The sequence below is a fragment of the Cavia porcellus genome, unplaced genomic scaffold (genome assembly GCF_034190915.1).
Source record: "Cavia porcellus strain 051 isolate PalLab524CR breed Dunkin Hartley unplaced genomic scaffold, mCavPor4.1 scaffold_2, whole genome shotgun sequence".
In the NCBI taxonomy this organism is placed as follows: Eukaryota; Metazoa; Chordata; class Mammalia; order Rodentia; family Caviidae; genus Cavia; species Cavia porcellus.
Window position 1 is genome coordinate 138936392 of NW_026947485.1, and position 15639 is coordinate 138952030.

The following is a 15639-nucleotide window of genomic DNA, read 5'->3' on the forward strand; positions in this document are numbered from 1 at the left end:
CAAGGTTTTGAGGGTTCACTCCATGGTTGGCTGGCTCTAAAGCAGAAATGGCATGGTGGAAAGGCACAGTGGGAGAGAGAGAGACAGAGAGAGAGAGAGAGAGAGAGAGAGAGAGAGGGAGAGAGACAGAGAGAGACAGAGAGACAGAGAGAGACAGAAAGAGAGTGAGCGCACCAAGGAGATGAGGACTAGATTGTATCCACCCAGGATCCCACCTTTTCTGACCAGGCGCCACCTCTTAACAGTACAGTCAGCTGTAAACTCTTCATCAGATTAATCCCCCAATGAGTATAGTTCTCCAACGTTCAAATCACTTTAAATCCCACCTCTGAACACATAAGACTTTATGGGACACCACATATCTAAACCATAACAGTAGATTGCTATTAATTTTTAAAAAATGAAGGAATGCAAAGTAGTAACTGGCAGTGCTTGGAAGGAGGGTGTCTTTAATAGTTGTCCTGGTCATGGAGACAGGAAAGATGACCAGGAGAAGCAAAGTTTGAACTGAGACATGAAGAACCCAAAGAACCCCTAGATAAAGGGGGAGAGGGGAGTGAGTCAGGAAGAGAAAAAAATTTCAAGTTGAGGCAAAGACCTCATGGTTTTGGAAGGAGCAAGGCATCCTGGAGAACTGAAGGAAGCCAGCTGGCTGGAGCATGGCCTAGATGTACCGAGAGGTCCAGATATAGTGATTTCCAGTGAGGAAAACAGATACTTGACTGCAGGTCTAGTTGTTAGAGAGTCTGTATATTTATTTCAGATTGTCTCAGCTTTCAGTTTAATAAGCAAAGCATATGGGAAAAATATCTATGCACATTTTAAAACCTGAATCTGATTTTCCAAAACTCCTCTGTTAAATCAGAGGAGGAAACACTGTGGGACTGGTCACTGCAGAGGCCTGCCTTGAATCCAGAGTTTTCTGGAAGCTACAGAAATCCACGGCAACAGTTGGAGTAGTGGAACACCCAGTAGTCCCTACACGCTAGGTGGCAGGAGCAGGAGGATTATACATTCGTGTCCTGTTTGGATAACTTTGTGATTTAGTGAGACCCTGTCTCAAAATTTTAAAAAAAGCCTAGTGATATATAGCTCAGAGTGGAGACCCTGAATTCAATTCCCAAGAATCCCTACCATTAAAAAAAGACCCAAGCCATTGCATCCTAAAGCAGCACCTGCAGTCTCTAAACATTGCCTCCACTGAAGGAACAGGGAGGAGAGAGAAGCCAGGAAGCAGCAGGCAGTATATCCACAGAATGCACAGCACAGTGTCTGATAATTCTCTGCTTCTTTCCATTCTTAATTTGGCTTAGGGGTCCCTGGAGAAGAATGTACTCTGGGAAGAGTGGCAGCAGCACCCAAATCTCGGCACACCCCAAACTGGGTCCTTTTCCTGGCATGCGTACCTGTGGGAGCTCTTTGTCTATCAGTGCTATATTTGCGAAGAAAAGAGTACAACTTGTTTAAAACTTGGTGCACTTTCACCTTGACATGGATAGGAAGCTAACACCCCAGTCTGATCTGCTAAGTGCTCTGGCGAGAAGTGTGAGTTCAGGCAGCACACGCTGGAGTCTCTGGGGCAGCGTGCGGTGGGGTGGAGGAGAGAGCGCGGAGCCTCTGCCTGCACAGCCTTGCCTGTTTACTTCTGTGGCTCTCACAGCACTAGCAGCTCTATGCATGTCACGCTGCGGAAGTGCAGAACTGAGTGTGTATTTGAAGCTTCTGCCGCTTCATTTATCTATGACTTGAAAGCAAAATGAAAAAGTTACAAGGATGTTTTGGAACACAGTGAGACGCTTTATGTTGTGAATCATTCTTTCTATCCTCTGGTGTTCTTGATTGTTTACACCATAGGTAACAGTCAACCCAACTCCCACTTCATGTGTTTCATTTACAGTGTTTAAAAGTCTTGCTTGTCACACCAATCGTGACATCTCTCTTTGTAAAGTGGGTAAGGAAACAGTCTTTTTTCTTCATCTTATTTTTTATATTTTTAATAATACCTTCAAGAGAAAATGAAATATCTGAGAACACTGAGTACTTTTTTACAGAATCGAGATGGGGGAAAAAAGACGACTTATTTTTTTAGTCTGTGCAATTCACTTGCATGTAATTCTGTTTAGCCTTCCCATCTTGAGATAATCACAGTTTTCTCTGAATCTAAATCTGATTAAGTCTTTCAGTTATTTCAAACTTGTGATGGCAAAGGAGTATTAACTGTTGAAAAGTGCTTGTGGGATAATATGGATTATATACAAACCCATTTCTCTCAATATTAACATTATATAAGAATCTTTTCTGAATACGGAGATACAAACATAAAAGTCGCAGACTTACAATGTAAACTCTCATAAGTTCAATATGGCAAATACTGTGGTTTTCTCTAAGGGATCTATAATGTTTCTGATAATGATTATCAATAATAATTCTTTTGAAATTTTATATTTTTATGTAAAGTACATTCTTTCTGTAGTGACATCTAAAATGGAATACTTTGTGGGTGTTCAGAGCCGAAATAATGTTTGAAGAAAGTCTTCTGCCCACTTGCCATCAATCACCTCTTCCTTCTGACCTCTTTCCTCCCTCGTTCCACCCGCACATATGTAATAATAGAGCTGCATCTTCACGGAACTGTGAATCTTCTGGCATTGCTGGCTCTGTTCTTGGGATAATGTCTTACAGTTACATAGAAGTGGAAACAGAAAATAGCTTACGGTGTGGGGAACTAGAAGTTAAGGATTGCTGTTCCATTAAAAGACTATCTCTAAACTCAAAGAGAACATGAGAAATTATGGGATCACATTGGTAAAAGCCTCTTCAGATTTAATTCAGTCTGCCATTTCAGGCCAATATAGGCTTGGTTAACTTTGATATAAATGGCTTCCATAATCCTCGATTTCATTGACATATACGGAGTCTCTAAATGGCTTTTGTAGTGATATTATTTATGTCTGCAGGGTGATACTCAAATTAACAGGAGTTTTTCCTCCTCTGTCAATGGACCTAGGTCCTGACAGTGGTGTCATTTCTGCTTTTGTGGTACATCCCAAGCCAGGGAAGGGCAGTTCCTGCTGACAAGCTTAGTTGTAAGAAAAATTTTCTATATGGAACAAAAGATCTGTTTTGTAGCATCTATTCACAGTCCCCAGTTCTTTTCTTTAGAGATTCCTCTATTACTTGAAGTTCTATAAATCACAATTATGGTTCCTTCTCTTCTCTCCAGTCTCCTAATAGTTAAACAGTGAGGGAGCAATTTGGGTGTCTCTTTCTCCTTTCATCTTGTGACTAAATGCCATCTATACACTGATAACAACCACTTTATATCAATGGCGAAGTCCCTGTCCCTGAACTTTAGACACATACCATGATGCTCACATGTTCTTGCCACTTAGATATCTAATAAACAAACCAAATGAACAAACCCAGACCTGTTATTCCAAACCTCGGTTCCACACCAGTAAATGTCATCTCCATTCTTTGAGGTGTTTACTCTTCCCTATGCCATCTTGTTGTCACACTCCAACCATCCAAACTTCTTGCTGGAACTTTCAATACCTCCAGGGCTCTGTCATTTTTGCTTAAAGGTTCTTGCCCTACATATCCATCTGGCTTTGTCTCTGCCTCTCTCTTCTGTCTTTCAAGCTCTTATTCATATAGTCTACTCTTCCCTGAGTGTTCCCTGAACACCCATCTTAAATTACAACCTTTTCCCAGTTTTACATTACAGAAATGACCACTTTCTTTGTGTAATTTGCATATATATCTTATCATTTGTTCTCCCACTAAAGTGTATTAGCCCTAATAAAGAGTTGTTGCTTTGTTTTGTTGTTTGCTGCTACATCTTTAGCACCAAAGTTCACAGAAGCTCCATAAATATTTAGGAAATGGAAAAAGGATTGAATGTCTGTCTATACAACTAGAGTTCCCCCAAATATACTTTGTTTATAGTACTACTGCACCAATATAAAGACCAAAAGAGACTCATTTTTTCTCCTCCAAATTTCAAACTTCCAAGACAGCTTAAGATAAGCTCACAGCTGAGTCCCTGTCCTCTACAATGTCAAGAATGAGAAGCTCAGTGCACCTTTTCTCACCAGCCCTGCAAGTGTCACCCCTCCTCTGCTCCTCTACCTGGAACTGTTCATCTGGCTCACTTGCTGCAAATGTGCCTGATGGTTTGAGGACACAGCCTACCTCAGAGAGGAAGCAAGGCTTGTCGGGAGAGAGGTGGACCTTACACTCTTTCTGCATCTCATTAGCATCCTTGCTTTTCTTTCTTGCTGTCCCTTCTCACTGCCCACAGCCTCACAGGAACACACCAGCCAGTCCAGTACAAAATTATAGGCAAGGAAGCCATATTTTACTCTGCGGTTAATTCATTTTAGTTTTTAAAAAATTCACTGTCAAAAGGAAATCATTTCTGTGGGTATTTGATCAGTGATGCTATTCTTTGCATAATTAGATTACCAGCAACATTTGATTCCTTATATTTCACTCCAGCTACTTATTTTCCTAAAAATGAACATGAACACTATGTCTTTTAAGAAACCATATGAAAGTTTTATTTTACATTATCATATTTGTATCTTTTTCGTTTAAGTATTCCTATGCTCTCCATATTAATGAATGTTTGCATCACAGAAAATGTAGTTTATTGATCAACTTAACTTTCTCTTTTGTTGAGAGATAAACAGAATTCTCTCCTGTTTAATCATAAGCTATTTAAATTTTGTCTTAAATTCTGGCCCAGTGATCCTAATGTGTTATTTAAAAAAAAAGTAATGTGATTGCTTCACAATTATTGCTGTAATCAAGAACTGGCACTAATAGAAGAGAAGACTTGCTTTATGGTGTTCTGTGCTCTTGGAAAAGGGTTTTGTTAGCAGTATTTAAAGGAATAATCTGAGTGTCAATATTTACATACATGATATGTTGAAACATTGGGTCTGCCTGATGTATTCCAATAAATACAAAATTTTTCTTATTTAGAAGCTTTGAGTTTCTAGACTCTCGAAAATGGCTCTGTAAGGAGTGTGTGTGTGTGTGTGTGTGTGCGTGTGTGTGCGTGTGTGTGTGTGTTCTTCTGCTTTTGAACCTGTTAAAATATTGAGCTAAAATTTAATTCTTTTTTCTCTACCTATAAGACATACTGGAAACCCATTCACCCAACAGCTATTCACACAAACTTGAATTCCCTTAATGAAGCCTGTCAGAGCTCAGTGCTTACTCTGTTGAGATCACTGCCGTCCATGAGCAAACACAAAGCAGCACACACGGCTCCCCAGCCCCACACACAGGGGCGCTGACAGACCAGATGTTGCAACTCACTCAGCGAAGTTTAGCACATTGCTTGCTTCATTCAGATCCTGTTTTTAATCCAATTACTTCCAATTTTGTAGAAACATTTTTCCTGCATAAGTCCATAGTTACTTAGTAAAATTATTAACAAAAGTATTACTTGAAAAACCAACTGGGTCTTTAAAAGGTTGTGTTAAATTTTTATGTCTTTTTATGGTTTGCCTTTTCAAAACCTACTCTCCATTCTTAGCATTCATCATTCATATTTAGTGAGTTTAAAAATCTAGAAAACTGTTAAAAATCTGTCACAAAAATACTAAAAATCAGAAAATATTCAACTTGTGTTAATCTTAGGAAGAAGTTTTAAAAATGTGTCTTTTATGTTAAAAAAAATGTACGATTTCAAAGGCCTTGAACACAGTTCCTCAACTAGGACTTACTATTGTGAGGATGAAACAGAAAAACTGGAGGAAATCAGCAAAGAAATGGATAGATTTTAATAATAAATAACAATAAAACAATTATATATTGATAATTACTAGAATTACTTTTATAACACCTATTGTTTCTCGCATTCTTGGGTACTATGCTAAGAACTTTACATACATCATTTTATTGTTTTCCTCACCATGATGCTAGTAATAGGTGTTATTATTATTCTCATTGTATTGTTGTGGAGATGAGATTTAGAAGTTCTTATGAATGTCCTCAAGGTGGCACTACGGTGGGATCTAGTCCTGCGGCTCCCAAGCCTAGCACAGTGTGAAAATATGCACACACAGCAACCACAAAAACAACCAGCCATCTACTCCTGTGAGCAATGGTTAGATGACAACCACAATATGGCCCACCCATGCCTCTAGCCACCTTGTCACTGTGTGGTAAAAGCAATAATGAAAGATACCAGATATACCTTATCGTGGGTGAGAAATGTATACATGATCTTACCATTGGACGTGGAATTAAAGACATTCAGTTTTCTGAGTTTATCACTACTTGTTGACCCTTTAGGAGATCTCTTTCTAGACCATTTTTCAGGATTAGAGGGTTAGGTACTCTTTTACTTGTCACCTTACCATTTCATCCTCCTTCACATGCTGGTAGTTAGCTCTACACTTAACCATCTTTTGTAAGACCAGATCTGTTGATGATTAGTGATAATAATGGTACCATTCACTACCTATAAGGTAGTTTTCAAGACTGGGGCAGCCACAGTGTGATTATATCAAATGCATGTATTCTTTTCTATGAGAAAATTCCCAGAATATTATTGGTAGCATGAGGCTATACACTCAAAGTACAGATATCTTTGCATATAGTGGCAGTTTATTCTTCAATTCTTAAGAATTCTTTTCATTTTGGTTTAAACAGAGGTACAATATATATTTCTCATTACTAAAGCCTGAAAACAGCAAAGCATTGTTACACTTGGGGCCTAACATGTGGGACACTTTATGTATTAATATTTCATCTGAATTATGCCAAAAGGACTGCCACAGAAAATAATGAGACTTTGACAAATGTCAAAAGAAAGTTCTTAACAGCTTCCAGGCTCTGAAAATAGAATTTGAATAAACAGTGAAGTATAAATATGAGATGTGCACATACATAGTTTAATTGAGCTTGTGAATAAATTATATTACTGGTGTTAGGAATATTCTTTTACCTAACTCATTACTATATTTTTTTCCTACACTAACAGCTTTTATTTCTTTTATGGCATGGAAGTTAATATTGTACAGTTATAGTGGAGCACATTTATTGAGAGCCATGGGCCAGTAGTTATTCTTTATTTTATTGCTTTGTTTTTACAGATCTATGTCTTTTCTCAATGACAAGATGCTGAAAATCTGTCTAATGCAGAATTCTTCATGGTCTATTACAGAACAATGGTCACTGATTACATTTACCTGAGCCAAATTTTAATTTATGGCCTGGGGTTTCATTTTGACCATTCACATTTGCTAAGAAAAATAATGAGTATTTGCCTAAATGTGAACATCCTGTGATTTTTCTTTTGGGACTCATTTATAAGTGAGCCCTTTCTTATTAATGGCCTAATAGGCATTATCTGCAGGGCAAATCATAATAATAAACAAAAAATTAGGCCTTCATTATAAAATGGCATTGCCTATAAACTGAATCAGTTTATGTCAAGGACAAGAGGTGAAAACAGCATTTTACAATAATTTTACATCTAAAGATTCTTGAATGTATGAATAGGTCAAATATGCTATCCCCCGAGCATCTATTTAAGGGACAGCAGCATGTGTGTAGATTTCTGACATTAAAAGGCTATGAAAGGATATTTACAATATCTTCCTAATTTGTCTGTTTTCAAGTCATCTCTTTTCCCCTCAAAGCCATCTGCTATAATGTGTCACAATCCAGATATTTGTAAAATACAAACTTGACTTCAAAATACCATCCTAAAGATAAATCTTTGCTGTATCAATATTACACAAAATCATCTGAATTTCTTAGCTTGATGTACAGATTCTTTGAAAATGTGGTCCATCCTACCTTTATAAATCTAACTGCACCTCTGCACCAAGGACTCTAAGTTCCAGTTGAACAAAGTGGCAGTGTCAAATAGCTTCTGAAACTGTCACGTGCTACCACTCCTCCGTGATTCTGCTCTCCGTATGCCTAATCACAAAGAAAGCCTATGACCATCCCTCCCTGTTGAACTTCTGTCCATCCATCAGTATCCAGCTCTAATTCTATCCTCTGTAAGATATTTCTAGCAAGGACTAACAAGTCTCTTCCTTCCTTATCCCTGAGCATCTGACTCACATAAACATATTTCAAATTATCACAACAAATTTCAATTTATCACATACACACTTTTCTTCTTTTGTGGCCCATGAAATCATTAAAGAACAAGCCCATATGTGATTATCCTTGCAACCTTAGTGGTTTCTATGGATTTTTATTAGTCATTTACCATTTATTTTATCAATGAATGAATCATTCTTTCATAAAATGACCACTCTGAAATGCTGTAAGAAAGAAGAATGGTCACTGCTATAATTATAGACCTTGAAAGGATACTGCTTGCTTATAGTCACAGAGAGACTCCTTAGAAATCACTGGTTTACTCTCTTTCTGATCGTCCCTAATCCAAGCTTGTTCAGTTCCCAGGAAATTGTTGCAAACTACCCCCATACTGGGAATACTTAGTGCTTGGCTTTAGATAATTATTAGTAAGTTGTCCATCAGCTTTCTTCTTATGGGGAATTTTTAATTTGTTTTATCATTCTTTTCTCAATTCTCTTTCAGTCCTATCAATTGGTAAGTAATTAGTGATGAGAAATGAGCGATCTTGTTCAACACATGGTAGCAAGTTTAGCTGAACATTCCCATCCCCATCTTGGAGATCTGGAGGCATGAAAAGAAATAAAGCAGGAGTACAACTAAAGTGATACAGTGATTTGAATTGGATACAGGGAAAGTATTTGTGGCACCAATAGGAAGGAAGGTCTATAGACAGATTGTCAAGGGAACAGTTTTAAGGTAAAAAACAAAAACAAAAACTAACCAAAAAACATCAAAGCCAAACAAGATGATGCTATATCAGGCATGTTATAGTGCAATGGTTTTCATATTTTTTTCTAAATTTGTGAAACTTGCTTTATAAGTTTATGATAGAGGCAATGAGCTGTACAATTCAACATCATTTTTTTTTTTTTAGGTACTAGGACTGAACCCAGGGTCTTGCACTTCTTGGTGATGTACTCTATATTGGAGCTACACCCTCAGCCTCCTGATCCCATTCTTAATGCTAGTCTATATGTGTCTGTCACCTGAAGTTCATACCGTGAAATCTTAACGTCTATTAATTTGATTGCTGTAGGATAGGACTTCAGGGAGGTAAATTAAGTTACAAACGTGGAGCCCCTTATGAAAGAGGACCGAGAGAAACCATTAACTCTTCCACCACGTGAGACACTAAGGAGAAGGCACCATCTACGAATGAGAAAGTCAACTCTCATCAGACATTAACCTTGCTAGTGGCTTAGTCTTGGATTTCTTAGCACTCAGATCTGTCAGCAATAATTTTTGTTACTCACAAATCCCCATTCTACGGGACTTTTGTTACAGCAGGCTGAACGCACTAACATACTTCATGAGTTGTAAGGAAATAGCATTTTAAATTTACCAGGGAAATTAACTGATCAAAATTAAATTATGAAAGGCTTACATGTAGTCCTTTCTAGTGATTATCTTCTTTCTCCTGAGTAGGTCCAAGAGTAGCTCCTGCTCAGAAGACATTTTAACAGAGGTGTCCTAAAACTAACATCCTTGAACCTCTCCGGAAGAACAAGACAAAAGCTATCATTTCTATGACTTCTCATTGAGCTGCACACCAAATTTTAAGTGTTTAGAAACAAGAGACATTAGGAAGTAAAAATAAACAGAGGTCATTACGAATAGATGTCTACGAAGATAAAACATCAGTATTAAAGAGCATACCGCAGTACCCTGGGGTTCCGCACACTGTCTTCATGAGCACTTGATGTTCCACAATTTTAGAGAGTCCAAAGTCAGCTATCAAGACAAGAGAAAAAAAAATCTAATGAAGCAAGCCTCTTTACAGCTGTTACACACTCTTCTGTTCTTTGAAAATGAACCTAGTTTATGTGTTTGTTTTTATATTTGATGGTGAGGTGAATGTGTTCCAGGACAAGACACCAGACAGAGGAAGCTAAAAAATGTTTTAAGCTTTTACCTTGCAGAAAATATGATTCCTGAACACATTTACAAATGCATTTGTATATAATCCTTGTTCTGTATATCTTCAGTTTTTAGGAAATAAGCTATGCTTTTTTTCTTAGTCATTGGGATAATTGTCAAATGTTACTAATTTTTGAGATTAATGTGACAGTAACTGTAAGGGATAACACAAACATAATATAATTCAGAACTTTTAATCCATTGTTGGAGAAAAACAATTAGACTTTCATAAATGAAAATAAACAGAAACATCAAAAAGCTTATTGTGACTGAAAATAAATAACATCTGAATCCCTAACATATCTGACAGATAAAAATTTACTCTCATAAGACATTTTTTGGCAAAAATCTTATTTATTTCTTGGAGAGTCAGCTGAGTGAGATATTATGAGACTTGCTACCATTACGATCTATTTGCTGGGGTCCATCTCTCTGTCTCAGAGGAAACATCTGGAAACTGCTCAAGGCCATTCTATAAGAGAGGCAGGCGCAGCACGGATGCCATTTTAGACTTCAAAGATAAACCCACATTTTCACGGAGGTGCCTGATCCTTATCAGGGAAAAGCAGCAGGAAGCCCTTCAGAAAGAAAAGCTCTCCTGCTTAAATTAGTATCTATCCATCCATTTAAAGACATTTCTTTAAGGATCAAATCTTTGAAAGTGATGTCAAAGGAAATGCAAACCCCCTGTTGTCTCTGGGCTTTCAGGAGTGATTAGGAGAACAAGCTGCCTGCCCAGGAGGACTTGCAGGCCTTTCTTTAGGTTTGTGAATTCAGGAAGCAAATTCTGTTCCTGAGCTCTTCTGTGATAGAATAGGTTAATTTTCAAAGTATTAACACTTGTAAACGCAGGAAACACATCGGCTTAGTGCACCAGGACAGCGCCAGAAATATAGTGTCCTCCAGGGACAGGACTGAATGCAGGTTCTTTAAGGGGAATATATCTAAAATTTTTAAGCCTTTATTTTTTGAAATAAAGATTTGTTTTGGAAGTTATATGGAAAATAGCATTTAATATATTTTTTCCTAAAATGTTGATTTAAAGATTTATTTGGGTAGATTAGACTTTCTCCAAGTTTGTTTTTGTAGTTCTTCAAAATATTTGGGCTGGTTGGATAAATTTTGAGAAAAACCTTGTGGTATGCTGTATATCAGCCTGCATATTGTTATTTTTTAAGATTCTGGGAAGTGCTGAAGAAATTAAAAAAAATTTTTTTAAGTTGGAATTTCCTATGCTTGACTAACTAGCATTTCTGCAATCACTCTATCATCCCCTCTCCCTCTTTACCCTGCTGATGCACCAGGGTCCTGTGGAGTACATTTTGGGAAAAACAGTCCTTAATTTACCTCTGTTTATGTAAACCAATGATTCAGGGTCCAGACGCACTAATATGACTAAGTGTTTTGTGCCAAAGGTCTTGATCATCTAAGCAAACTCCAAATAATTTGTGGAATAGGTCAATAACCAAGAGGAAATGTTTAGTTTTCAATTTTTTCACTATAAATCTATCTACTAAACACAAGGCCGTGTCCTGAGGTCTTTACGCCCATTAAAAGCTGTGACTCTCATGTGTGTCCAGCGATGGAAATTCAGTGTCTAATGGTAATTTATAGATCCATGTTCTAGGAAAATAAGCAGACTTCTGAAACAAGGCATCATTCCTCCAAAATGTCAAATAGTAGATAAAGTTGGATGGAGGCGATAACGGATGGAGCAATATTATAAAATGTCACAGAACAAATTTCTTCTGCTCTGGGAAAAGAAGTCCTGAGACATCAGAAAATGTCATTACCGATTTTAAGTGGTGCATCTGGAGCTGGGGTGGCATACAGAAGATTCTCTGGTTTGAGATCACGATGGACGATCCCATTTTCATGTAAGTACTGCATGTGGGGAAATAAGGAACATTTGTGTAATTCCGTTTATGGTTCCAGCATCTGTATTTAATCTTTTAAGAACTGTCATAATATTATGTGATTCAACAATGCACATATTATGGATTAAAAATACATATCCCAAAGGAAAACATGTTTTAAATTAAATACATTAATGAGTAACTCATGAGTGTTAAGAATGTGGCATAGTGACAGAGCACTTACCTAGCATGCATGAGGCCCTGTATTCAATCCCAAGCACACACACACACACACACACACACACACACAGAGACTACTTAAGAGTAGTTAACAAAACATAAAAAGTAATTTGTTATTTAGAATTAATCCCAAGAATGAAATGTTTTTCCTCAGAGAATATTACAGTTCTTATTAGGCATATTATCATATGAATCAGAACTAGTTCCTGAGCTCTTCTGTGATAGAATAGGTTAATTTTCAAAGTATTAACTATTATTATTATAAAGTTAAGGTGTTATATATTGGAATTTGTCTAGTTTTTATCTGAAAAGCATAACTGAATAATTTTGGAAACCTACAACCATAGCAAAACATTTATAATTACTGCTTGAATAAATATTTAGATGTGTTCTAGTATTTATTTAATATTTAATGTCTTTAATAAGATAGTTTGCTGATGATAAACACTCTCAGAGTCTTGAGAATTAGTAAACCCAACTGTCAATATAAAAATTGAATGTTATCATTGAAGTAAGTCTTAAAGATCATTTCTAGCAGCTGCATTCATTTTTTCAGTGTTGTGTGAAATTCCACATAGTCTCATTGTAAATGCTGAAGTCCTGTCTGATATCTGTTCCCCAGTTCTAGTTCCTTCTTCAAAAATTATTCATCAGTTTAATTCTCTTATCAAATCATTGGTTTCAATTTTTTCTACACATTTACATATGTGAAAATATATATACAAGGAGATATCTTTGATTTTCTCAATTTTCTTACTTAAATGTGTCACTAATAGGAATTTTTACATAGCTTTTTACACTTAATATGTCTGATATGTTTATTATCACTTAAGATTATTTTATTTTACTCTTGCGTCTATTGTGTTGGATGCATCATAAATTTGTTAAATGCTTTGTTGGTCATTCAAGTTGATTCTAATTTTTTAAAAATTCTAAGAAATTCAGTTGTGATGCTTAAACTTAACTGTCAGCTTGACTGGCTTGGAAGCTGCCTCAATTAATAAACAATACTTTTGGGCATGTCTGAGTGAGTCATGGAGGTGTGACGATAGGTACTACATCAGGTCCCTGGCCTCCTCCTCTCTAGCGCTGTTCCTTTCTCTGCTCTCAACCATCATGAGCTAAAGACTCTGTTGAAATGAACTCAACTATATTACCCCCTTCCACCATAGTATTTCTTCCGTGTAGTCAACCAACCATGGACTGAATTCTCTGAAACCATGAGTCAAATAAATATTTCCTGCTTCAAATTGTGATTGTTGAGTATTTTGCTCAGCAGCAGGGAAGCTAACAAAGCAGTAACAAATCTACTATCACTGGCACATTTACATAGTTCTACTAGTATTTTGATAGGATGCATATGTAAAATAGATTTAGTAATGGAGTCAAAAGGTACATAGGATTTTTATTTTAATATATATTCCAAAATCACTTTTCTCAAAAGCTCCAATGGATTTTCATTTATTCAAATGTATGTGTGTGTATTTGTGTAAATGTTTTGTTAAATCTGTATCTTTTGCTGAGCTACAATATAAAATGGAGTGTAAAGATTGCTTTAAATTTGATTTGTCTCTTTCTGATAATTAGTGTAATTATGCTTTTTAAATGATTATCATTCCATTAGTTTTTATCTTCTGTGAATGGACTGTTCATTTTCTTGGCACATTTTTTTTTTTTTTTTTTTTTTTTGTGGGATTAACAGAAAAAAGTTGATAGTATGCTGTAATCTTTCTCCTTTCCTGGTTCATGCAACTAGTCAGGGAATCCCTTCTTTCTACCCACGTAAGATGGTGGCAGTGATGGTAGTGTGGTTTCAAGATCACTCGGTGAGTGGAAGAAACAGGAGCTGATAACTGGCTCACTCATCTAAAATGGAAAGATTAGAGGGTTGTTGGAGGTGGCAAGAAAGGAGGAGCCTCAATGAGATTCATTTACTTGTAAATAACAGCTGGAAAAGAATACGTATTTCTCATGGGCTCAGTATGAACTCTGCAGAAGGGAATTGAGCTTGAATCTCCTTAGAAAAACTCTCTGTGGGACTGTTTCCTGGCAGGTGACATCGCCTCAGCCTCACAGGAAGCAGTGTGAGAACTCGCAGCAGAGGAGCCACTGACTCCTGAGAGGAACTGGGGGGAAAAAACCGCCCTGCAACGGAAGGGTCTCGGCAGAAGCCATCCATGTGTCCTGTCACAGCGGGGGCAGGAGGCAATGGAAGCCTACCAGCGTTTTTATGAATAACTGATACTTATAAACTTATTTAATCTTTACAGTAGCTCTATGAGGCAAATCATACAGTGCTTGCGTCAAAAATGAGGAAATGAGGGAAGGAAAGCTCAAAGAGGCTGCGAGGTGTGTAGTCACCAGTTAGTACTGATGGAGCCGAGACATTGTCAATTACACGATTCTTCAGAAACTGCTCAAAAAACTTGTTATTTTTGACTCATTCAGGGGTGAGGATGTAAGGAAGGAATGGGGAGGATATTGTAGGGGAAGGCAGTGAAAGCAAAAACAGAGACAAGAAAAACTTGTCATGATTAGCTTTGTTTGGGTGATATCCAAAGAAAACCCACCACATCCCTCGGAGGACTATACTGTTTCAAGGTCAGAGTGGAAGACAGAAGGATCTCACCGCTTTAGAACATACCTAAAACCTGCATAGGCTGGGACAAATAAAAGATATTGATCCTCTTCCCTTGATTCTTACCTAATTGAGAAGCCTCATAGCTTTGGAAAGAAATTGACACTAAAAACAGCTACACAAAAACATATAAAATGACTTGGTAAGTTCTGATTTAATAGAGTACTACTATATGAAGATTCTCAAACCACATTGTTTTGCCTTTCTTGGACAGAAATATGGTTGTGTTCTAAGTTCAAGTTGAACAACAGTAACAGCAGCAATATAACGAAAGCAATGTAACAAAAGCAAAAGGCAAAGTAATTTGGAGAGCTAGTTGGGTAAAAGTAGTAAGTCTTAGATAACATGATTTGTAGCTGTGCACTGCCAGAGGAACAAATTTAAAAACAAACCACAGCAACAAAATGACAGAGGTCATGCACTGGCCTTTAAAAAGACATATAGGGATAATTTGCTATAAATTACTTTGTATAGAAAGATTACTAAAGGCCATTATGTGATCATCCATATGTGTGGAGAGACACATTCAAACATATTTGAATGAAAAAATGACAGGAGCTATGACTTCATTTTTGTACTTCCAGCGGTCACCTCTGACTAATAGTACTTCTATAGTTTACATTAGCTTAACTCAGGAGGCCAGGAAGAGGGAAAATGTAGAGGATGATATTTTAATTTTCCTCAAGGAGATACCATCATTAGAAGCAGGGATCATATTGTAAAGCACACATTCTCAGGAATTTCTTGCATTAAAAAAAATACTGACTCCAAGAGGTTTTGCTTTTGCGTGTTACAACCATTTACTGCATCAGTAGTTTAAACTGAGAAATTTTTATAAATCTCATTGATTTTGAAAGTGGTACTAAACTT

At 37.0% G+C, this 15639-nt stretch overlaps 1 protein-coding gene across 2 annotated transcripts in view; it reads right to left on the bottom strand.

Annotated features, from left to right (window-relative positions):
• The window catches only part of Camk4 (calcium/calmodulin dependent protein kinase IV), a 218428-nt gene that overhangs the window by 19639 nt on the left and 183150 nt on the right, over positions 1-15639 (bottom strand). For both annotated transcript variants that reach the window (XM_063245466.1, XM_063245465.1), the window contains 2 exons: positions 11829-11919; positions 9775-9849 (listed from right to left, as the gene is read on the bottom strand). In XM_063245466.1, coding sequence (XP_063101536.1) covers positions 9775-9849; positions 11829-11919 — 166 coding nt within the window. The remainder of the gene's footprint in view (positions 1-9774; positions 9850-11828; positions 11920-15639) is intronic.